The sequence below is a fragment of the Trachypithecus francoisi genome, unplaced genomic scaffold, assembly GCF_009764315.1.
Source record: "Trachypithecus francoisi isolate TF-2019V2 unplaced genomic scaffold, Tfra_2.0 Lachesis_group9, whole genome shotgun sequence".
NCBI lineage: Eukaryota > Metazoa > Chordata > Mammalia > Primates > Cercopithecidae > Trachypithecus > Trachypithecus francoisi.
Genome location: NW_022681474.1, coordinates 1,190,734 through 1,213,639, shown reverse-complemented (window position 1 = coordinate 1,213,639; position 22,906 = coordinate 1,190,734). Strand labels below are relative to the sequence as shown.

General features: G+C 53.7%; 1 protein-coding gene across 7 annotated transcripts in view; it reads left to right on the top strand.

The window, feature by feature from the left end:
* Positions 1 to 20,871, top strand: part of LRRC27 (leucine rich repeat containing 27) — a 49,025-nt gene extending 28,154 nt beyond the window's left edge. For 2 of the 7 annotated variants that reach the window (XR_004436774.1, XR_004436775.1), the window contains 5 exons: positions 1,905 to 2,001; positions 7,115 to 7,233; positions 10,238 to 10,361; positions 11,268 to 11,510; positions 11,679 to 12,275. Coding sequence is in view for 5 of the 7 variants with exons in the window: in XM_033209780.1 (XP_033065671.1) it covers positions 1,905 to 2,001; positions 7,115 to 7,233; positions 10,238 to 10,361; positions 20,477 to 20,596 (460 nt within the window). In the remaining 2 variants the exon portion in view is untranslated. Of the gene's footprint in view, positions 1 to 1,904; positions 2,002 to 2,985; positions 3,223 to 6,058; positions 7,077 to 7,114; positions 7,234 to 10,237; positions 10,362 to 11,267; positions 11,511 to 11,678; positions 12,276 to 20,476 lie in introns of those variants that run through there. The other 5 variants (XM_033209780.1, XM_033209781.1, XM_033209785.1 and 2 more) reach the window with 5 other exon arrangements.
* The last annotated feature ends 2,035 nt before the right edge of the window (positions 20,872 to 22,906 follow it).

The following is a 22,906-nucleotide window of genomic DNA, read 5'->3' as shown; positions in this document are numbered from 1 at the left end:
GGTCCCACTCCTGTTCGGCTCTACCAATTTCAGGGCACCATTTTCTGAAGTGGGCGGTCCAGATACCTGCCCCGTTGACTCCTCAGGTATCACCTGCCCTGCCAGGAGGCTGCTTGTGGGAGTCCCACTCACCTGCACCCTCTTGGCCACAGCTGTGATGGAGGTGATTGTGGTGAGAACTTCCGTAGGCACAGCCCCTGCCTTAGGCTCTTGGGGCACCACCAACTGCAGTGGGCAGAAAGGGCAGTCTCGCCCCCAAGCATCAGGCTCAGGCCTCGCCCCACACCTTCATGGAAGAGAAGTTCTTGGATACAAAGAGCAAGTGAATCCTGTCTTCTTCATTTTCCTGCCTGGAGCCCAGAGCCAGTGTCCTGCAGTCTCCTAGTGAGCAGCTCCACAGGCCTGTTCGGAGGGTCCAGACCCAGCAGAGCCGGCCCCTTCACATCAACCCTGTGAACAGCGTCACCCCTTTGCGTGACCAGAAAGACAGTGACACTAAGTGGGGGCCCTCGTCCAGGAGCGCAGCGGGGCCAGTGCCACACATGGTGCTGAGTGGGGACATGGGGGGGCACCAACCTGCCTGGGGCTGGGGGTTGGGGCCTGGGACCCACTCAGGCAGGTGTTAGGACATGGCCTTACCTGAGGCAGCTGGTGAGACCACCTGTGCCCTGAGGTGGCACCGGGGGAGGACACAGCCAGGCTCTGGTTCCTGGCAGCACTGACTCAGGATGGAGCCCTCAGCAGGAAGGTGGTCAGAGGTGGGCCGTGGGCCGGGTGGAGCCTAGGAGGGCTGACTTGCTGTGACCGCAAGGAAGGAACAGCAGAGGTCGGGTGGAGGCTTCGGGGAAAACCTAGGCTGGGGCCTCGGCATCCAGGATGATGATGGGAGAGACAAGAGGAGGCCAGATCTGGGGGCAGGATGGAGAGGGGTCACCAACCACAGGAGTCCTGCAGGCTGGAGATGTGGCCTTCCTGAGGTGGAGCCCTGGGCTTGGGCGATGGCTTTTGGGGACCTGATTCCACCCCAGCCACACACGAGGAGCCCAGCCCAGCCGCAGATGTGGGCGTTACTTGGGACGTTCACAGTCCTAGGCGACGAGCTGTGAGGAAGGAGCATGTGACTCTGGCTCACGATTGAGGAGGCCTGAAGATGCCTGTTTTTGTCTTATTTTATTTTATTTTTATTTTTATTTTATTTTTTGAGACGGAGTCTTGCTCTGTCACCCAGGCTGGAGTGCAGTGGCGCAATCTTGGCTCACTGCAACCTCCGCCTCCCGGGTTCAAGTGATTCTTCTGTCTCAGCCTCCCGAGTAGCTGAGACTACAGGCACCTGCTACTACACCTGGCTAACTTTTTGTATTTTTAGTAGAGATGGGGTTTCACCGTGTTAGGCAGGATGGTCTCGATCTCCTGACCTTGTGATCCGCCCGCCTCAGCCAGATGCCTGTTTGTTTTTAAAAGTGAAACTCAAGTGTCTGAAGGGAGAGACTTAGAGACAGGCGTTCAGATCTTCCATAGACAGACCTTATGTCGACAAGTACCTGCAGCCAGGCACCCCCAACCCGTCGTGCGGTGCTTGCGGTGGCAGTCCCAGCTGGTGCCCTTACCTGAAAGGGGTCGTGATGCCTTTTCCTCGGTCACCGGGCGGGGCTGGCCCCCAGCGTCAGTCACTGCTGGCAGCACCGTCACACAGAGCTTCGGGATAGAACCCAGCATGCCCGGCTCTGCCCAGACGTGCCAGGAGGAAGAGGCCGTGGTTCAGACTCCCACCCAGAGGGCATGCACACCCCCAGCCTGTGCCCCCTGGAGACAGGGGCACCACAAGCTGTAAAATGACAGAGAAATCCCGTAGCCTTGGCTCGAAGCTGCCTGTAACTTATGACATTAACCTTCCCTTTCTCCAGAGAGAAAAGGGCACTGCAGGAGTGGAGAGGGCGAGCCCAGAGGATGAGGAAGAGGAAGGAAGAGCTCAGCAAACTCCTGCCTCCTCGGAGGAGCATGGTACGGCAGGCATGGGCGGCGACCGGGCACTAGTCCAGTCCCGGGGGTGGGTGGGTGCTCACATGCATCCCTGTCTGTGGAGGATGAGCCCAGTCCTGGGGAGGAAGCTGCTTGTGCAGGCTGCTGGCTGGTGAGGCTGGGTTGGAGTGCAGCATCCAGAACCATTGCTCACGGCCCAGCCGGTGGGGACACCTTCCTGCCCCAGCCTTGAGGGCTTGCCTCTTGGCTCATTGACTTTTGGCTCCTGTCTGAGGAATTAGAAGCTCAAAGAGGGAAGGGGGAAGAGGAGGTGGGGGGAAAGATTCAAAAAAAAAAAAGCAGCTGAGGTTGAGGTGGGCCCTACAGAGATCTTTCTGGGCTCCTCACCCTTGGTCTCTGGACCTCGGGGTAGGCAGTTTCCCTAGAAGCCAAGATTGCCAGCTCTCTTAAGCTATGGGACATGGGATATCCTGAGTACAGTCCCCTCTTCCTGTTTTCCCCAGACTGTATGGGGTCTTAGTCCAGCCGGGCACAGGACAGTGGGCACAGGGCTGTGGGCACAGGACAGTGGGCACAAGGCTGTGGGCATAGGACAGTGGGCACAGGGCAGTGGGCACAGAGATGCAGGCATGGGCCATGGGCACAGAGTGGTGGGAGCTCGTGGCTCCTCCCTCCAGAATGCGCCTGGCTTGCTTCTCTGTCCTGTGAGCATAGTTAGGCAAATGTGCTTTTGAATTTGGCCACAAATGTTTCTCTGGTTCTTTCTTTTAAGAAATGTTCCCTGTGTGTTACTTTGAAAGGCCAGGGGTTGCCTCTGCAGCCCCCTTAGCTGGGGTAAGGCCCCCGAAGGCTTCACCCCACAGCAGAGAGGGTGGTCATGTGGGCCTGCAGGCGTGGACTGCTGGGGCAGTTCAGGAGCGTTTCCTTGTTTTAACTTTGTGTTGAACTAGTTTTTGACTTACAGGAAAGTTGCAAAAATAGTGTTTCCATCTCCCCCCGGCCCAGCTTCCCTGATGGTGGCATCTTGCATAACCTCAGAACAAGGCTCAGAGTTAGGAATTCACGGTGTCCAATACGGTGGATAAACCAGGACTGCACCTCCTCACCCTTCTCAGGTCCCAGGTCCCACAGGACACTCAGTCATCATCTTTGCTGTCACCTTTTTCCTAATTTCCCCAATATGTGGAGAAGTTTAAAAATACATATTTTGCCACTTCCCAGAATAAAAATACTTGCACAATTAGACATCACTAAGAATGCTTTCAGAACTGAATTATAGCAAAACTATGGGAAACTTAAATGCCAACAGATGGAGACGGCTAAATCGTCACGTCCAGACCATGAGCTCCCTCTGTGGTTGACAGAAGGGTGGTCAGTGACCATATCCACTGGCCTGAAAGTGTCTTGAAGAATCGTTGTAAGTGAAAACAGCACAATTTGCAGGACAATGCACAAAAACTCACTTTGGTCTGGAAGAATGTACACCAAACCAATGACTGCGGGGAGGGCTGTGGCTCCAGGGAGGGGGCGCAGAGGAGGGGTCGATGCTGCCACAGTGTGTGCTTCTGAGTCCGGTGAGCCCATCACAGCGAGAGTGTATGCAGTTTCTTAAAAAAGAAAAAAAGGTTTTCTAGAAACTCACCCATCATGAGATAGAGCAGTTCAGTCAGCGAGTATGGAGGGCCTGCTATGAGCAGGGAGGGATAGGCACAGGCCCTGCCCGTGGGAGCGCGCACCTCGTGCAGAGGCAGACGCTCAGCCACGGCAGCAGGCAGAGCTCCGTGGCAGCTGCTGCTGTTGTGCACACCCCACCAGGCCCTGGGTAAGGCAGCTGAACGCACGGAGAGGCTGCTGCTGCCCTGTGCCGCCCTTGGCCTGCGCTGCCCCAGGCACTGGTGAGATACTTGGTACGGCCCAGAGTGCTGCAGTCAGAGTCCAAGGGAAAATCTTTGTGCCTAAACGTTCGTATCTAATATACAAAGAATGGCTACTAATTGATTTTAAAAATTTGAGAATCCAGTAGAAGAAATGGGCAAAAAATGGCAGGCAGTCCACAGAAGAGGCAATCCAAGCTACCGTAAAGACATGAAAAAAAGCTAGGCCGGGCGCGGTGGCTCAAGCCTGTAATCCCAGCACTTTGGGAGGCCGAGACGGGCGGGTCACGAGGTCAGGAGATCGAGACCATCCTGGCTAACACGGTGAAACCCCGTCTCTACTAAAAAATACAAAAAACTAGCCGGGCGAGGTGGCGGGCGCCTGTAGTCCCAGCTACTCAGGAGGCTGAGGCAGGAGAATGGCGTAAACCCGGGAGGCGGAGCTTGCAGTGAGCTGAGATCCGGCCACTGCACTCCAGCCCGGGCTAGAGCGAGACTCCGTCTCAAAAAAAAAAAAAAGAAAAAAGAAAAAAAGCTCAGTCTGCGAGGAAGACGTAGGGTGGACGTGAGGTGCAGGCGCCTGTGTGGTCGGCAGGAAGGAGCCAGGGTGGTGGAGCAGCGTGGGGGAGGGGGGGCGTAGAGCAGTGTGGGAGGGAGCGGGGGTGGGGGGTAGAGCAGCGTGGGAGGGAGCGGGGGTGGGGGGTAGAGCAGCGTGGGGGGGGGTGGAGCAGGTGGGGGAGTTGGAGCAGTGTGGGAGGGAGCTGGGGGGGGGTTGACGGGGGGTGGTGGAGCAGCGTGGGAAGGAGCCGGGGTGGTGGAGTGTGGGAAGGAGCCGGGGTGGTGGAGCAGCGTGGGAAGGAGCCGGGGTGGTGGAGCGTGGGAAGGAGCCGGGGTGGTGGAGTAGCGTGGGAAGGAGCCGGGGTGGTGGAGCGTTGGATAGGGCATGGAGGCCGCTGCCACCAGCTGCTCCGAAGGCATCTTTCCAGGTTAAGAACGTGTTCTTCTTTGAACACATTTAGGAGTCCATGTTATAGAAATAAAAGCAATCATATAAGCATTTATATACACAGATGTATCTCTGTGTATTTCAGTATTGTTGGAGAGACAAGGATAAATAAATAAAACTCCGATTTCCATGTCCATAACAGGGAAGTGGTTCCATGCATGGGCCCGGGGAGCGCAAGCTCCCAGGCTGCCGGCCCCCCAGCTCCCTGCAGCTGGGCAGGAGGACACAAGAGGGCACCACAGCCCCAGGCGGCCGCTGCTGGGTGGATCCCATTGGCCAGTGGCACCCAGGGGCTGGGCTGGGCTGGGCTGGGTGGGCCTGGGGAATCACGGCCCCTGGCTTTGCAGCCTGGTCCCGGGGTGTGCCCCTGTGCTCTGCATGTGCTTTTGCCGATCCCTCACTGTGAGGTCACACCCCGAGTACATTCGATGGGGTGGAAGCCTTGAGGCTGCAGCTGATAAAAGGGCTGCAGAGCTAAAGCCTGTGGCTGGGTAAAGCCTGGGGCGTCACCTGCTTTGTAAAAAGCAGTGCACTTCTCTTCATGTCGCTCTGAAACCAGCCAGGACTTGAGCCCATGTTTTGGGCTTCAGATCAATTGCATGTTTGACACTCAACAGATAAACTCTGGCGCAAAGCCCATTGCACGCCACCGAAGCGGCAGCCTGTTGTGGACTTCGCCTGTGTGTTCATGTTTGTATTTGGTTCTTTGCTTGCTCACTCGAGATCTGGATGTTCGAAAAAGTCTTCCTTCTCTATATTTTAGAGTGGGAGTAAAGTGCGGATGGGTGGGCTTCCCTCCAAATACATACTTTTAATGTCTTTTGAAATAAAATTAAATGTCTGATTTTAAAAGAAAAAAACACCCACTGGATTTAGCATTTATTTATTTATTTATTTTTGAGACAGGCTGGAGTGCAGTGGCGCAATCTTGGCTCACTGCAACCTCTGCCTCCCAGGTTCGAGCGATTTTCTTGCCTCAACATCCTGAGTAGCTAGGACTACAGGCGTGCCCCACCACACCTGGCTGATTTTTTGTGTTTTTAGTAGAGACGGGGTTTCACCATGTTGGCCAGGCTGGTTTTGAACTCCTGACCTCAAGCAGTCCGCCCGCCCCAGCCTCCCAAAGTGCTGGCATTACAGGCGTGAGCCACTGTGCCCGGCCAGGATTTAGCATTTGTTCTTTTCTTTCTGTTGGAAGAATCTTTGGGAGAATCCTGATCACCTGAAAGTGTCCCAGCTCTCAGTCAGCCAAGAGTTTCCTCTGCCGTGGCTGCAGCCTGTGCCTTGCTTTATGGTAGGGTGGGAGGGATAGGAAAAGGTTGGTGGGTGGTCCCTGGTCCTCCCTGCCTCCCGACTTTCCACCCTTTCTGGTTGCCAAACACTTTTTAAGTGTCGGGCATGTACTAGGGTTAAGCTAAGGGCCAGACAAGGGCCGAGGCCTGGAAATTCATTTAGAGGAGAGAACGGCAGAACAGTTCCAGACATCAACTCGGTCAATGCTAAACGGATCCTACAAGTCTCCACATTGCAGTAGCCCCTGGTTGGAAGTTCTTCTCTCCCACCCTGTTGCCAGGGTTCCCTCCTACCTGTTTTTGTCATCCTACAGTTTCTGACAGTCCCAGGGAACACAGCAGACACACACGTGCACACTGCACACTGCACACTGCAGGCGCCCACACAGGCCCAAAGCTCCCTGAGGTCCGGAGGGGTGAGCGTGGCTCTCAGGTGTGTCCACTGGAGGCAGCAGCGAGCAGCATTGGTCATGCCGCCCTTGGGGCCCTGACCTCCTCCTGCCTAGGGTGCACATCACAGCGAGTGTCGGGTCCCCCCAGGCCTCCCAGGCTCTGGCACTGAAGCTGGAGAAGCAGATCTGGGGCCCCTGTGGAGAGGGTCCATCTCAGGACGCCTGTAGGAAGCCAGCCACTGCAGCACACCTGGCGTGGGGGGCATAAGGGCATGCAGGGCAGCCTTCTGAGCAACCCCAGGTTCCCCTCACTCTGCATCTTTGCCTCCTATCCCAGCCTGTGCTGTCAGGGAGGCCCCAAAAAGATGTCCAAACTGAGATCCCAGCAGGGCACGAGAGCTAGCCAAGACCTGGGGGGATGACTGCGTTGCACAGAGACCATCTACCCGGGGTGACCTCGGACCCACCTCTTCATGGACGAGGAGCGAGTCTAACACACTTGGCAGGTTAGCTTTGTGGGAAAACAGCATTTACTGGGATTCCAGAAATGATCTCGTTGCGTTTTCCTAGGTGGCATCAAAGATTCCTTCTGCCACAGAGCTGATAGATAACGGGAAAGTGCCACTGAATCCACTTAGAAAAATGAAACCAAGCAAAGAGAAATCGCCACAAGCAAGTCAAGAAATGAGGTTGGTATCTGCGACTGGGGCTTAGTCCTTCCAGGGCTCAGCCAGCCACCCACGGGCAGGTGCTGTTGTTTATTTCATGAGCATGCACTGAGGAGCCCTGAACCTCCAGGCTGTGGTGGGCTCCAGGCTGCGGCGGGCTCCAGGCTCTGGTGGGCTCCAGGCTACGGCGAGCTCCAGGCTGTGGCGGGCTCCAGGCTGTGGCGGGCTCCAGGCTCTGGTGGCCTCCAGGCTACGGCGAGCTCCAGGCTGTGGCGGGCTCCAGGCTGCGGCGGGCTCCAGGCTGCGGCGGGCTCCAGGCTGTGGCGGGCTCCAGGCTGCGGCGGGCTCCAGGCTCTGGCGGGCTCCAGGCTGCGGCGGGCTCCAGGCTGTGGCGGGCTCCAGGCTGTGGCGGGCTCCAGGCTGTGGCGGGCTCCAGGCTGTGGTGGCCTCCAGGGAGAGCCAGGTAAGCCTGGAAGATGCGGTCCTTGCCCTCAGGGAACTGCCGTTGCCCAGCCATGGTTCCTGTAGATCACCAGGATACAGAGTGCTGCCGAGCCCTCTGTAGTGGGTGCTGCTGTGGGCACTGAGGGGAGACGTGATCCGAGACCCGCCCGCTGCAGTCCCTGCCATGCCCTCCCCATCCCACCCCCTCTGCCTCCCTCAGTCTTCTCATGCTGAGTTCTGATCTCACTCCTTCCCACCCCAGCTTCCTTAGACCTGACACTCAGGGCCGCTCAGCCCTTCCCCTCATGGGGTGTTGGGTGAGGCAGCGAGGCCAAGCGTTGACCCAGGTGAAGGGGACCCAGGCAAGGTAGCCACCGTGTGGTGGAGGAAACAGCCAGAATCGAGAAGCTGTGTTAGGAAGCACTTGAGACATTTTGATTTTGAGTCCCTGGCCAGGGGCTGGCCAGGCTGCTGGGCAGGTTGTCATCCCCGGGAGAGGCAGGCAACCACGGCCCCATCAGGCATCGTTGGTGGGCCCCATAGGGGCCTGGAGTTCAGGAGAGCAGGGAGGGATATTTGGGAAGCCTGGTGCTCACCTGGGACCAACGTGAGGGGAAGGGTAGGGGCTCAGAGACTTGCGCTTGGCAGCGGGGAATAGGGATGGATGGAGCAAATGGGGCTGAGGAGCACTGGGTGGCCCGACAAGTTCGCGGCGCAAGACACGGTCCGCAGCGACTGCTGGACAGAGCAGAGTCAGGGCACAAGGCAAGGACAGAAGCTGGAGGCTGGTCCCTGGGTGAGTCCCTGTCTGGGCCTTGAGGGGAGGGGAGGAGCTTCGCTGGGAGGGTGACAGCAGCTGCTCAGGGTTCCCAGGGGCTCACCCCTCGCCTCACAGCAGCTCAGGGGTCCAGGGCTCACCCCTCTCACCTCACAGCAGCATTCCTTTCATTTTCCGCGGTCACCGCTTCTATAGCTGGGTTAGTGGCTGTGTCTTGGGGATGATCACTGGGCTCCCTAGTTGTCTCCACCTCCTCTGAGCCGTGTATAAGGACCAAGCTGACACGGAACCTCAGTGTGGACACACCTTCTTGTCCAGGCATTTCCTGCTGACTCTTTAGCTGGGCCCCTCCCTCGCACCTCCTAGGCACGCTGGGAAGCCGAGGGTGGCCTCAGGGAGACCACTGGAGACCCTGGGGCATGAGCACTGCTCTCCGGTGTCCCCATACTTTCCTGGCTGCTCTCTTCTGACCTGCACCAGGCTCACTGTGGCTCTCACTGAAGGCGCCTCACTGGACTCAGAGGCCAGAGCAGAAGAGACCGTGGGGCCTGAGCTTGGAAGGCCCCGGGCCTGGCCCCTGGCCCTGCTGCTGCTCAGCCTCCGTCTGCCAGGGGGCTCCCTACTCAGTTTACCATACCCTGGATCCCGGCTGTGGTGTAACAAACCTGGAGGAAGGGCAAGGTGGGATGAGATGTGGGTGACAAAGGGCATGTTCTGTTCCTGCAGAATTTGTTCCTCATGGAGACTGAGAGTATTTGGGGAAAATCTGGATGGCCAACTAGGTTGGATTAACTCCCCAATCTTGTGAAAATGGCTTAGACTAAAACCATTTCGTCTCAAACATTTGAATGTTCTCTTACATCCTCCAAGGAGTAAAAGCCCACAGCAGACCACAGTGGCCCGCTAACCCCCCCGTCACCCTGGGGCCCAGTAAGAGCTGGGGTCTGACGCACTGACACGGAGCGTGCCCGGACCTGGGGGCTCTGTTCTGTAGGACTCCAGAGGGTGTCCTGCTGTCTTGTCCATAGTTATTCTGAAAAGCAAGCAAAACCAGCACAAACCCTGCTGCTGGGAGTGAGAGGGTCTTCGAGGAGGCCAAGTGAGAGCGTGTGCCTATTCACAGCGGCACGTGCACCCACACCCGCACCACACCCACACCACACCCACACCACACCCACACTTGCATCTACCTCCATGCCCACGCTTACATCCATGCCCACACCCTGGGGCCCCACACTCACGCAGACTGGAGTGGACCTCGCCGCCCCACAGCTCACCTGCAGCAGATCCCTGGCTCTTTCTACCACCCTGAGTCATTATCTTTAAAATTAAAGGAACCCCAAATCCCTGAGCCCCAATAGTAACAGAGAAAATATGTTTAAAATCATAATTGAATACACTTTTCTGTTCATCTATTTAAGGATTTAGGGAAACCGTGTATTCCATGTGGGAACAAAAACCTGCTTTTCCCTTCATGTGGTGCAATGTGCAGTATCCTAAATGTGTCATATCTTAAATCAATGTGAGGTTTTTAAATAAGAATAGTGTGTGTTCTGGCAGCTTCTGAACTACTGAAGAAGGGATGGGAGAGGCAGCCCAGGCCCCAGGCGTGAGTCTGGAGGAGAGTGGGTGCTGCGGAGGCCCAGGGTAGCTCCACAGCAACTGGCCCTGCTGTGCGGGAGCCTCAGGACCGCTGTTTGGTCTGGGAAGAAAGGAACACGCTTTCTCCCTGGTTATGGTAGGAGTTGCTAGGATCAGAGTAAATGTGTCAAGTCATTTCCCTCATTGCCCTTTGTTTCTCAGTACCCTCCAAGAGGGAAATGTAGAAGAGAAGATAAAACAGCACATCCACCAAATGCCTGAGCAAAGATTCCATGGCCCAGCCCCACTGGAGGAGATGAGGAAGGCTGCCGAGGATCTGGAAATTGTAAGGATTTCCTGGTTCTGTGTAAAAATTGTGAGGTGTTTTTTTTGTTTTGTTTTGTTTTGTTTGTTTTTTATTTTTTTGAGACAGTCTTGTTCTGTCACCCAGGCTGGAGTGCAGTGGCACAATCTCAGCTCACTGCAGCCTCCGCCTCCTAGGTTCAAGAGATTCTCCTGCCTCAGCCTCCTGAGTAGCTGGGATTACAAGTGTATGTACGCCACCACACCCGGCTAATTTTTGTATTTTTAATAGAGATGAGGTTTTGCTATGGTGGCCAGCCTTGTCTCAAACTCCTGGCCTCAAGTGATCCACCTGCCTTGGCCTCCCAAAGTGCTGGGCCACTGCGCCCAGCCTAAAACATTGTTTTGTTAAAAATGAAGGGAACTCATTGGGCCTCTTCAGAGCATGCACTCTCTAAAACCATGGGACTGTGTGGGATGTGTCTTATCAGGCTGTGAAAATTCCCAGAATTGCAGTTGGTCACGTGAGAAGGAAAACATTTCAGCGGAGGGGCTGAGCCCTCAAATGTGCCAGGCCACATGGCAGACGGACCTTGGCATCTCAGCACTGGGCATCTGATGACAGGAGTGGCAGCCTGCTGACAGGGACTGGGAACCTGTCCTCTGCACATGTCTGTGGGGTCCTTGCTGGAGGCTTTGCACCCAGCTGAACCAGGCTCTGGGCCCAGGGCTGGGCCATGAGGGGCGCCACTGCAGAGAGGGGCCTGGCTGAGGCCACCTGGAGCATGGCTGACACGCTCAGTGTCTATGTCGGGAGGCCGATATTCATGGGGATCCAAGGCCTCCTGACCAGGAGCCTGCTGACCGGAACTGCTCACAGAAGCGTCTCCTCTATGTCTAGAATGTTAACCATCCTCTCAGCCACTGCCAATGGTGTTTACTCACTCAGCATATGCTGAGGCCCATCTCCTGGTACTTGGAGTGTCCTGGGCTGTGGGAGAGACACAGGAATGAAGGAAAGTGCTTTGCTGCCCAAATTGCTGCATGGCCAGCCCATCCAGCTGTAGAAGGACACAGCTGCCCTCCCTGGCAGTGAACCTGGATACCCGTGTCCCCACCCTTCTTACAGCCATGAGAACACTGGCCTGTGTTCTCAGGCTACCCAAGGCCCCTGGCTGGTGGTGTCTTCCAGGTCAGTGTGCCATGCCCGAACACAGGTCAGGCTGCTGCGGCCTGCATCCGGGCTGCCCCCAGAGCAAGCAGCACTGTCATGGGGGAGGAAGCAGCCCCGGCCTTCCTGTCCCCACACCCCATCTGCAGGCTCCATTCCCACCATTTCCACTGCTTCCCTCTCTCCTAGAGCCAGAGATGGGAGAAACGAGGCGTGAGGGCAGGAAGTGGAGCCACTTCATGGAGACCCCACCCAGCCGGACTTGGACCCCAGTTCTGAGACTCTTTTCCTCTCAGCCCAGGGAGTTTGTATCTGCCTTTAGATAAACTCTTCTTCTCTCTGAATCTGTCGTTTATGAGGATGACCTTGTCCTTGGACACCCAAACCTTGCCTCTTAGGGCTTCAAAACATCTGTGTCTCAACCCATTACTTCGCGTTATGGACACAAAAGTCGATTTGTTATTATGAACAACTCTAACCACAGATTTGATACATTTAGTGAAATAGATGAATCCCTTGAAAGACAACATCTGCCAAAACTTACAGAAGAAATAAACAATTTGAATATGCTTGTATCATTTACAGGAATTTAATCAATAATTAATTACCATCCAAAACAGAAATCACAGGCCCAGATGGGTTCACTGGTGAATTCTACCAAACCTTTAAGGTTTAAGGAAGAAACTATACCAATTCTGTATAATCTCTTCCAGAATATAGAAACAGAGAAAACATTTTAACTCATTCTCTGAGGCCAGCATTACTACTCTAATACCAAAACCATACAAAGATATTACAAGAAAGGAAAACTATAGACCAGTATCGCTCATGAACATAGATGCAAAAATTATCAACATTCAGAAATCAAATCCAACAATGTATAAAAGCAATCACACACCGTAGTTCAACATTCAAAAATCAGTTAATGCAATTCATCACATCAGTAAGCTAAACAAGAAAAATCAGGTGGTTTTATCAATAGATGCAGAAAAAGCATCTGACAAAATATAACACCTGTCATGATGAAAACTCCCAGCAAACTGGGATAAGCTGGGAACTTCCTCAGCTTGTTGAAGAGCATCCAGAAAAGACCCATAGCTAACGTTGTTCTTAATGGCAAGAAACTAGACGCTTTTCCACTAAGATCAGGAGCAAGGCAAAGGTATTCCCTCTCACTGCTGCTTTTCAGTCTCACACTGGGACTCTTAGCTAGTTCAAGAAGACAAGGCTGGGCGCGGTGGCTCACTCCTGTAATCCCAGCACTTTGGGAGGCCGAGATGGGCGGATCACGAGGTCAGGAGATTGAGACCATCCTGGCTAACACGGTGAAACCCCGTCTCTACTAAAAATACAAAAAACAGTTGGGCACGGTGGTGGGTGCCTGTAGTCCCAGCTACCCGGGAGGCTGAGGCAGGAGAATGGCGGGAACCCGGGAGGCAGAGCTTGCAGTGAGCTGAGATCCGGCCACTGCACTCCAGTCCGGGCAACAGAGTGAGACTCCGTCTCAAAAAAAAAAAAAAAAAAAAAAAGAGAAGGAAATAAAAGGTATACAGACTGGGAAACAAGAAATAAAACTGTCTTTGTTCTCAGATGACATGATTATATATGGAGGAAATCCCAAAGAATTGACAAAAATTTCCTGGAACTAATAAGTGATTATAGAAAAGGTTACAGGATACAAGGTTAATATACATAAGTCAGTCACCTTCCTATGAACCAGCAATTAACAAGTGGAATTTAAGATTAAAAACGTAACATTTAAATTAGCACCAAAAAAGGGGTACTAAGTAAAAAAATCTAACAAAATGTATACAAAATCTATATGAGGAAAACTACAAAACGTTAATGAAGTAAGTAACTAAGTCAATGGACAGATAGTCCATGTTCATGGACAGGAAGACTCAGTGCTGTTGGCAGTCAGTTCTTCCCAGCTTTAGGTTTCGCATGCATTCCCAATCATCATCTCAGCAAATTGTTTTGTGGATATTGACAAACTGTTTCTAAAGCATAGATGGAGAGAATGAGACGTAGAATATCCAACACAGTACTGATGGAAAAGCAAGTCAGAGGACTGACACCCCCCAACTTGAAGACTCTAGAGCTACAATAGCAGTGTGATATTGTCCAAAGAATAGACAAATAGAATAGAGAGCCCCAAAATAGACCCACACAAATATAGTTAACTGATTTGACAGAGGAACAAAAGCAACTCAGTGGAGAAAGCATAGTCTTCGACAGATGGTACTGGAACAACTGCCAAAAACAAAAAAGAATCTAGACATAGACCTCACACCCTTCACAAAAATTAATTCAAAATGGATCATAGACCTAAGTGTAAAATGTGTTACTGTACAACTTTTACAAGATCACATAGGAGAAAACCTAAGTGACCTTGGGTATGGTGATGATGTTTAAATACAACACCAAAGCAAGATCCATGACAGAAATAATTGATACGCCGAGCTTCATTAAAATCAAAAACTTCTGTTCTATGTAAGACACTGCCAAGAGGATAAGACAGGCCACAGACTGGGAGACAATATTTGGAAAAGATACACCCGATAGAGGACTGTTATGTAAAATATACCAAGAACTCTGAAAATCTCAACAAAAAGGAGCAAACAAGCCAATTAAAAAATGGGCCAAGAATCTGCAGAGACACTGCATCAAAGAAGATGTGTGGATGGCAGATCGGCATGTGCAAAGAAGCTTCCCATTGTGTGTCATCAGAAATGCAAGTTAAGACAAGGAGATTCACCACATAAAAAATCCAAAACACTCACCACCAAACGCTGCTGAGGATGTGGAGCAACAGGAACGCTCATTAATTGCTGGGAATATAAAATGGTACATCCACTTTGGAAGACAGTTTAACAGTTTCTTACAAAATAAATCACACTCTCATCTTACAATCCAGGAATCACACTCCTTGGTGTTTACCCAAAGGAAATGAAAAGTTACGTCTACACCAAAACCTGCACATAGAGATAGCAGCTTTTTTCATAATTGCCAAAACTTGGAAGCACCCAAGATGTCCTTCAGCAGGTGACTGGATAAACTGGAACATCCAGACAGTGGAACACTGCTTAGCACTGGCAGGAAACGAGCCATCAGCAATGAGAAGACGCAGGGGAGCTGACACGCCGGCGTGAGACGGCCGTACACAGATGGAGATGGTGAAGGGGTCGTGGTGACCGGGTGGGGGTAGTAGGATATTGAGGGGTGAATCAGCAGAACACAAAGGGTTTTAGGGCAGTAAAACTACTCTCCGTGATGCTGTATTGTTGGATCCATGTGGTGATGCGTCTGTCTAAGCCCCACGGACTGTGCCACCCCACACGTGAGCCCGCATGTCGACTGTGGACTCTGGGTGGTGGAAACTACGTCCATGTGTGTGCATCAGGTGTACCACTCCGGTGTGGGATGAAGGCTGCTCTAAAAAAATCAAGTCCTGGTTTTTTAAAGTCTGCTTGGAAATCTGAAACCTGAGAGCTGGCTCTCGTGTCCCCCATGGTTCTCCTGTGCTCCCCCGCCCTGGTTACACGCAGAGAAGGGGGGCCGTGAGACAAAAGAGAATGACCCAGAAGGACACTGTGGCAGTTGATCTCAAATACCTACCCCAGGCCACGCCTGTCTCTTCATTGACTTTCATGCCACCTTAGGAGGAAGGCACTGCCACCCATTTCACGGGTCAGAAAACAAGACTCCCAGAAGTGCCGTAACTGGCCCCACGGTGACACTGTGAACGGCGGCGCTTTCCCTCCAACCTGGGCATGTCTGAATGCAAAGCCAAGGTCCAAATGCTGCACTGTCTTCTTGGGGACATGAATTGCCACAAATTCACCTTGTGCTTTAATACCTGTCTCGTGTTTTTCTGTGACTAAAAAAAATTCACGTGAAGTTCTTGATGAAGGGTTCAGGTCACCAGCACTGGCTCCTGTCGTGTGCCAACTCCAAGTTACTGCCAAGAGGCAGGGAGGGATGTGCTGTGTCACCCTGCCCAGGAGACAGGGACATGAACACCCGCTAACTTTCCATGACAGGCTCCTGCAGCGCTTGAGCCCAGGGGATGCCCATGGGCTGGTTCCCTTCATTTCAGTCCTGGCTGGGAGAGCCAGAGGAAGGGGTTTTAAAACTCCCAAGAATGAGTTGGGAAGCAGCTGATCCTGCCCTGGAGGAGGTGAACTGTGTGGAGACAGGTGGTGGTGGCCGTCCACAAGCTCCAGCCATCCTTCTCCTCTGTCCCACTGCCTCTCATAGAGAACCAGGTGGGTGGGGGGGGCAGGGGAGAAGGGACCCTCTGAGACAGTCCAGAACAGTGTGGCAGGCATCCGTGCCACCTGATGGCCTCATTTTTAGGAAACAATCTTCATTATAGTTTTTTTCTGAAACTGGACTTCCTGTAGGCTCAGTCCATTTCAAATGACCCTCCCTTTTTCTGCTGTCTACACAGGCCCACTAGCAAAAAAGAAAGGGCTGTGTTCTTTAGACTCAGTAGGGAAGCTATTTGTATAATCCTGGCGAGAGGATCATGCTGGCCCTCCCTGCAGGTGGAGCCTCGGGCTTTGCCAGAAGAGTGTGTCTTTCCTTAGAGCCGGGCCCCAGGCAGGGCCTGAGCAAACCTTGCAGCAGCATGAGACCGGCCCTGGCTCCGTGGCTGTGCAGCCAGCCTGTGTGGAGGCTCCGTGGCCTGTATGGAGGCGCCAGCCTGTGTGGAGGCGGGCACGCACGTGCCTGAGACGGTTGGCATGTTCCAGGCAGACAACCATCTAAGTGCACACTACGCCTCTAGAAGCAGAGTCTCGTTCTGCCGGCTTCTTCCCCGGCCCTCGTGTTCCCTTCAAGGCCTCTGCGCAGTGCCGTGCGTGGCGTGGCGCTAGCGAGGAGTCCTCGGTGACATGGCGTCCGTCAGGAGCACCCCCCACCACCCCGTGCGCCCTGAAGCCTAGCCCATGGGAGAAGGGGATGCCAAATGGGGGAAGTAGGAGGGGCTGGAGTCCAGCCCATGAGCCAGGAGTTTGTGTTTGATTAGAGGGCCAGGATGGACGGGTCAAGGGAGAGAGAGAAGAAAGGCCAGAGGGATGAAAAAGCTGCTGAAAACAAACCAGCCACAGACGTGGCCCTTCCAGGTCAACACGGCCCGTTCTGCACGTAGACTGATCTCCACTCTGCCCAGAAGCCACCAGAATGACAGGAGAGGGAACAAAAACGACCTTCACTCCTCAGGACGAGAAAATGGAGAGGAGCCTGCCCTCTTGTCAGGAGGCTCCCCCTTCCCCATGGTCTTTCCTGTAGTAATAGAGCCTCACGTCTCAGCTGGGCACAGGCTGCCCCACAAATGGCCACGTTTCTCTCCCTCCCTTGCAGCCAGACATGGGCCTGTGGCTCTGTTCCGGCCGGCAGGATGTGAGCAGAGGAGCATGGACGTCCTGAGCTTTGTCCTCTCCCTTCCTGGCTGGAATGCAAACATGATGGCCAGAGCAGGGGCAGCCACCTCAGCCCTCAGGTGGAGGCCGTGGGCCAGGGCTGCAGAGCCAGTGTGCAGTAGTCTGTCTCTGGTGTGGGTGCTGTCCTCTCAGACACACTGCTCCACCTGGTCTCAGTTGCTGTCGTCGGGGGGCTGGTAGGTGAGCCCTGTCCTCACACACGGAGGCCCGGGCGATTTTGCACAAAGGAAGCCCCCAGTGGTGCAACGTGAAGGGCCTGCCGAACAAAATGCCAGCAAAGATGCAAGGTGATGCAGCCCCAGAGCACAGGAAGACAAAACCAACCACAGAGGGACTGGAAGCGGAGGCCGGGGCGCGGTGGCGCAGGCCTGCAATCCCAGCACTTTAGCAGGCTGAGGTGGGTGGATCACCTGGGGTCAGGGGTTTGACACCAGCCTGGCCAACATGGTGAAACCCCGTCTCTACTAAAAATACAAACAATTAGTTGGGCACGTTGGCGCTGCCTGTAATCCCAGCTACTTGGAAGGCAAAGGCAGGAGAATCACTTGAACCTGGGAGGCAGAGGTTGCAGTGAGCTGAGATGGCACCATTGCACTCCAGCCTGTGCAACAAGAGTGAAACTCCGTTTCAAAAAAAAAAAAAAAATTAAGTGGACTCTGTACAGGTCACGATAGGGCCCTGGGTCTGCTTCACTACTCTGCCGAGCCCACTGACTCCTCCAGCCTACCCAGCAGGAGACAGGGCTGCCTCTAGAGAAACTGACCAACCAGGCGCCATGGTGGTGACAGCGGCCACGTATGACCTAAAGAGCCCTGCAGAAGATCAGGTGCACAACTGACCAGGAGGGCCAGCCAGCTCCGTGGTGCTGTCTGAGATATCAACCAACCAAGACAGAAGCCACCTGGGTGTCCCCCAGACAGCCCCGGCCTGCACTGAGCAGCCAGCAGCTCTCCACCAACACCCCAATCTCAGCCTTGCTCCAGGGCCTCAGTCACGAGTGGTTTGCTCAGCTACTGAGGGAAGCCCCAAGGTGAGAGAGAGGCCAAAGCTAGCTGGTTGGGGAGCGAGCTTCAGACGGATGCGGACATTAGGGGACACTTAAAAATGACAAGTCAGAATTAAAATCCCCCCATGGGAACAGACAAATCTGCTGCCATGAAACCCAGCAGGCTGTTTTAGAAAGTGAACACTCAGGCAGGCGTGGTGGCTCAGGCCTGTAATCCCAGCACTTTGGGAGGCTGAGGCGGGCGGATCACAAGGTCAGGAGATCGAGACCATCCTGGCTAACACGGTGAAACCCCGTCTCTACTAAAAATACAAAAAAATTAGCCGGGCGAGGTGGCGGGCGCCTGTAGTCCCAGCTACTCGGGAGGCTGAGGCAGGAGAAAGGCGTGGGCCCGGGAGGCAGAGCTTGCAGTGAGCCGAGATCACGCCACTGCACTCCAGCCTGGGTGACAGAGCGAGACTCCGTCTCAAAAAACAGAAAAAAAAAAAAAAGTGAACACTCAGATAACCCAGAAGAACTCCCAAGGCAAAGTTTAAAATGTGGGAAAATTTTTAAAAATTAAATTAGTCGATGCATAAATCCCCCAGGAAGGGGAGATGGGACACAGAGATGAGACGAGAGGAAAGGAAGTTAGAGGATGACCCAAGCAGAGCAAAGCGTCCGGCAGGTTCCAGCAGGAGAGACGCGAGCAGACGGAGGGAGAGGGTGCAGGAGGGCTCTTCCCGAAGGAACCAGTGTGCTCCCTGCCAGAAGGGCCCACAGCCGGCACCACGGCTCAGCGTCCCCAACCAGAGTAGGACGGACCCCCCGAGACTCCAGGGAGGGCGGGGAGAGAGGCCCACACAGAACCAGGCACTGGGAGGGAGCTGGTCTCGGTGATGGCACTGCCCTCAGCAGGCACAGGGATTCGGTCCTCCGAGTGCAAGGTCAGGGGTCAGCACACAATAAGACGTTTTCAGACATGCAAGGACTCAAAATGCTGCTTCCCATCTAGCGAGTCTTTCTCCAGAAGCCACTGTAGAATTTGTTCTATCAAAACAAGGGAGTAGATGCTGAGAGAGGAAGGTAAGAAATTCCAGAGGAAAGGGAGCTGACCCAGAAGCCCCCGGCCACCGGCTGCTGTGAGAGGGGCCTGTCGGGGGTCTCCCCAGGGAGACCAGGTCAGTCTGAGGACTTGGCCAGTGGAGGAGGATGTTGAGAGAGGTTTTACAGTTGGAGAGGATGTAATGACAGACATAGAAAACAAAGCAAACATTTTTAAAGGAGGCAGTTATGAATCCCACAGGGAATGCAGGTTTCTATGGGAAGCGAATAACGTTATCAATGACTATTTACTGGGTCAGTGACAAGTAATATTGACCGAGTCACAGAGCCAGAAGCCATGAGTGCTGCTGTAGCCCACAGTTGTGATATGGAGGGGGAGGCTGCAGGGGTCTCCAGGGACCTGCTGTGATTATGGCTCTATGGAGGGGGAGGCTGCAGGGGTCTCCGGGGGCCTGCTGTGATTATGGCTTTATGGAGGGGGAGGCGGCTGCAGGGGTCTCCAGGGACCTGCTGTGATTATGGCTCTATGGAGGGGGAGGCTGCAGGGGTCTCCAGGGACCTGCTGTCATTATGGCTGTATGGGGTTGGGGGAGGCTGCAGGGGTCTCCGGGGACCTGCTGTCATTATGGCTGTATGGGGGGTGGGGTGCAGTGCTCTCCAGGGACCTGCTATGATTTGTCTGTATTGGGGGGGAGGCTGCAGGGGTCTCCTGAGACCTGCACTGGAGGTCATGTCCAACCTGTGCCCCAGTGAGGCAAGCTGGGGAGGGAGAGGAAAGCCGGGTAGCCCAGGGCTCCTGTGCTTGGAGTGGGGAGGTTGGGATTCTGCAGAGGTCTGGAGGGGCAGGAACAGGAAGAGCCCCTCCTCAGTGTCTCCACCTGAGGCCCCCTGCAGTGCCCTTCTCAGCCTCACCTTATTCTGCCCAGGGGATTGGCCCTGGACCATGGGGTTTGGAACAGAAAGCCTGCCTCTGGTTTCAGGCTCAGCAAGTTCCTTCTGTAGGAACCCCTGATCCATGGCTTCTGTGTCTGTGGCATGGAGGTGGCGATTGTGGCCCCATCTGCTTCCCAGGCTTTCAGGTGTGGTCATGGCTGTGGTGATGCTTTCCAACACACTGCCTGGGTGTGGCACCAGCCTTCCCTGTGCCCACAGGATGATGCCCTGAGTCTCTGTTCATCCATTGACCTGCGTCTGCACAGGACACCTGGGTGGGGCTCTGGGGACACCAGGATGAGTGGCCATGTGTGTGCCAGCAGAGGGTGGTGTCCTCATGAGGTGGAAGGCCTGGGAGCTGGCTGGAAGTAGGCTGCCGGGCCCCATTGCAGGGAAGACCGTGCTATGATGCCGCTTGCAGGGGCCCCAGGGGAGCAGGACTGGTTCTGCTCACTCCCACACGGCCTGGGCCCCACGTGGAATCTGAGGCAGAGACGTATGGATGCCCTAAGTCCTGCCAGCCTTTCTAACGTCTCCCCCTCCTTGTCTCCCACAAGGCCAAAGAGCTACAGGATGAAGTATTGAAGCTAAAATTGGGATTAGCCTTGAACAAAGACCGTCGATGGGCGGCCCTCGCTGGAAACCTGTCGCTTGGCCCGCCAGCGGCACAGCCATAAAATACATTTTTTAATACAAAATATGAAGAATCAGGAAATGTTCGCAGATACCAGTGACACCAGGTGGCTGGACTAATAGAGACGTCTTTAGACAGGAGCCGCTCATTCTTCTTTCCCAGGCGTCGCCTCCTGTGTGGTGGCCAGAAGAGCGCCAGGTTCAGTGTTACCCTTTAGGGCTGATTTCTCGGCAGCTTGCTGTTTTCCTTAGACAAGTCCGTGTTCCTCTCCTGAGGCTGTGGAAGATTTCAGCCGTATTAAAAGAAAGGACACTGTGAGCACGTGGTCTGCTTTCACTTCTTTCCACAGGCTCCTGCCAAGCCATGTGACAGAATGCTCGTGCTCAGGCGCCTGCCTGTCTCCTGCCCTGGAGCCCTTGTTACAACAGTACTCACAGCTTTCATTCACTTAGTTATTTGAGTGTGAGATAGGAGACCAGGTCATCCCATTCCCGCCAAGCCAGAAGTCCCTGCAGTACCACCTTTGGCTAGGAGGGAGGGATGAGAGCCAAAAGGGGCTTCAGGGGAGTGGTTACCCTGCTCCCTGCCCAACGACAGGGCCCTCCTTTACCCTGCTCCCTGCCCAGCTATGGGGCCCTCCTTTCCCCTGCCCCCTGCCCGGCTACAGGGCCCTCCTTTCAGCCTTGACCCCTTCCTGGTTGCTACCACTTAGCCTGCACGTGGGACAGCGGACTCCACCCCAGGGACACGGCAGGGTCCGCAGACCTCCGCGTCGTAGATAGCCATATCTCACGCTGTCTGCGCGGGCTGTGTAGATTCTGTGTGACTCAGTCTCTTGTGATGAGTGTTTGATTGGATCTTGAAAACATCTTTGGTTTGATTTCTTTAACAGAAGTGAGACTATTCAGACTTTGTTTCTTTTTCTGTTAATTTTGGTAAATATGGCTTTCAGTGAGTTTCCTCATTTCATCCAAGTTGTGTATTAGCATAAAGTTCCTCTTATTTTCAGTATCTTTAGGATCTGTAATAATGTCCCCTCTTTTATTCTTGACCTGGTGTTCTTCATCATTCTTGCTATGGATTTATCAATTTTGTTCCTCTTTTCCAAAAGCCCTGGGTTTTGGCTTCACTGGATTTGCTGTTTGTTTTCTGTCTCATGGGTCTTTGCGCCCTGCACTTCCTACTTTCCGAGCTAAATGCTCAGAAAGTAGGAACTGGTGCTTAGAGAAAAATGCATCACTACCAAACCCACGTATTAGAGAAGAAGGGTGTGAAATTGATCATCTGAGCTTTCCATTCAAGAAGCTAGAAGAGGTGTCAGTGACCTGTTGCGGCCCAGCAGCTGGAGCAGCAGACCTTGGCCATTTCTCATTTCTCAGGCCTGAGGGCAGGAGTCGGGGCAGCTCAGCCGGCGTTGCTGGTCAGGGTCTCTTGAGAGGCTGGAGTCAGCCATGGGTTGAGCTGCTCTCCTTTGAAGGTTTAACTGGGCTTGGGGCTCAGCTTCCAAGTTGCTCACCTGGTTGTTGATCAGAGAGTGTGTCCACTATGATCCCAGTCCTTTGAAACTGTGAAGCCTTGCCCTATGGCAAGGCTCCTCTCCAGCGTTTCCTCTTACCCCGTGTTCTCAGGGAGTACGTGGTCTCAGATGCCATCCTGCACATCTCCAGCATTTCCTGTCACCTCCGTGTTCTCGGGGAGTGCGTGGTCTCGGAACCCATCCTGCTCCTCTCCAGCGTTTCCTGTCACCTCCCTGTTCTCGGGGAGTGCGTGGTCTCAGATGCCATCCTTCTCATCTCCAGCGTTTCCTGTCACCTCCATGTTCTCGGGGAGTGTGTGGTCTCAGATGCCATCCTGCTCATCTCCCGCATTTCCTGTCACCTCCGTGTTCTCGGGGAGTGCGTGTTCTCGGAACCCATCCTGCTCCTCTCCAGCGTCTCCTGTCACCTCCGTGTTCTCATTCTTGTCTCTGCCGTAATTCCACATCTGCTCGCAGATGCCGTCCACCTTTTCCACTAGATCCTTTTACATCATCATTATAATGATTTTTTAAAATAAGTGTTTTCTTTCAATCAGTTTTAAATTTCAGATGTTGTGTCTTTCAGGTCTAAGGTGTCCAGTAATTTTTTGTGAATGCCGATTCTCTGTTGAAATTCTCCATCTTTTCATTCCCTTTATATCTCTTTTCTTCTTTTTTCTATAACATATTACATTTGTCTCGTAAGATTTTAGTGAGTGCAAAGCACCATATAAGTCGACCCTTGAACAAGAGTTTGAATTATAAGGGTCCACTTATAAGTGGATTTTTTAAAATAAATATATTGGAAAAGTTTTTGGAAATTTGCAACAATTTGAA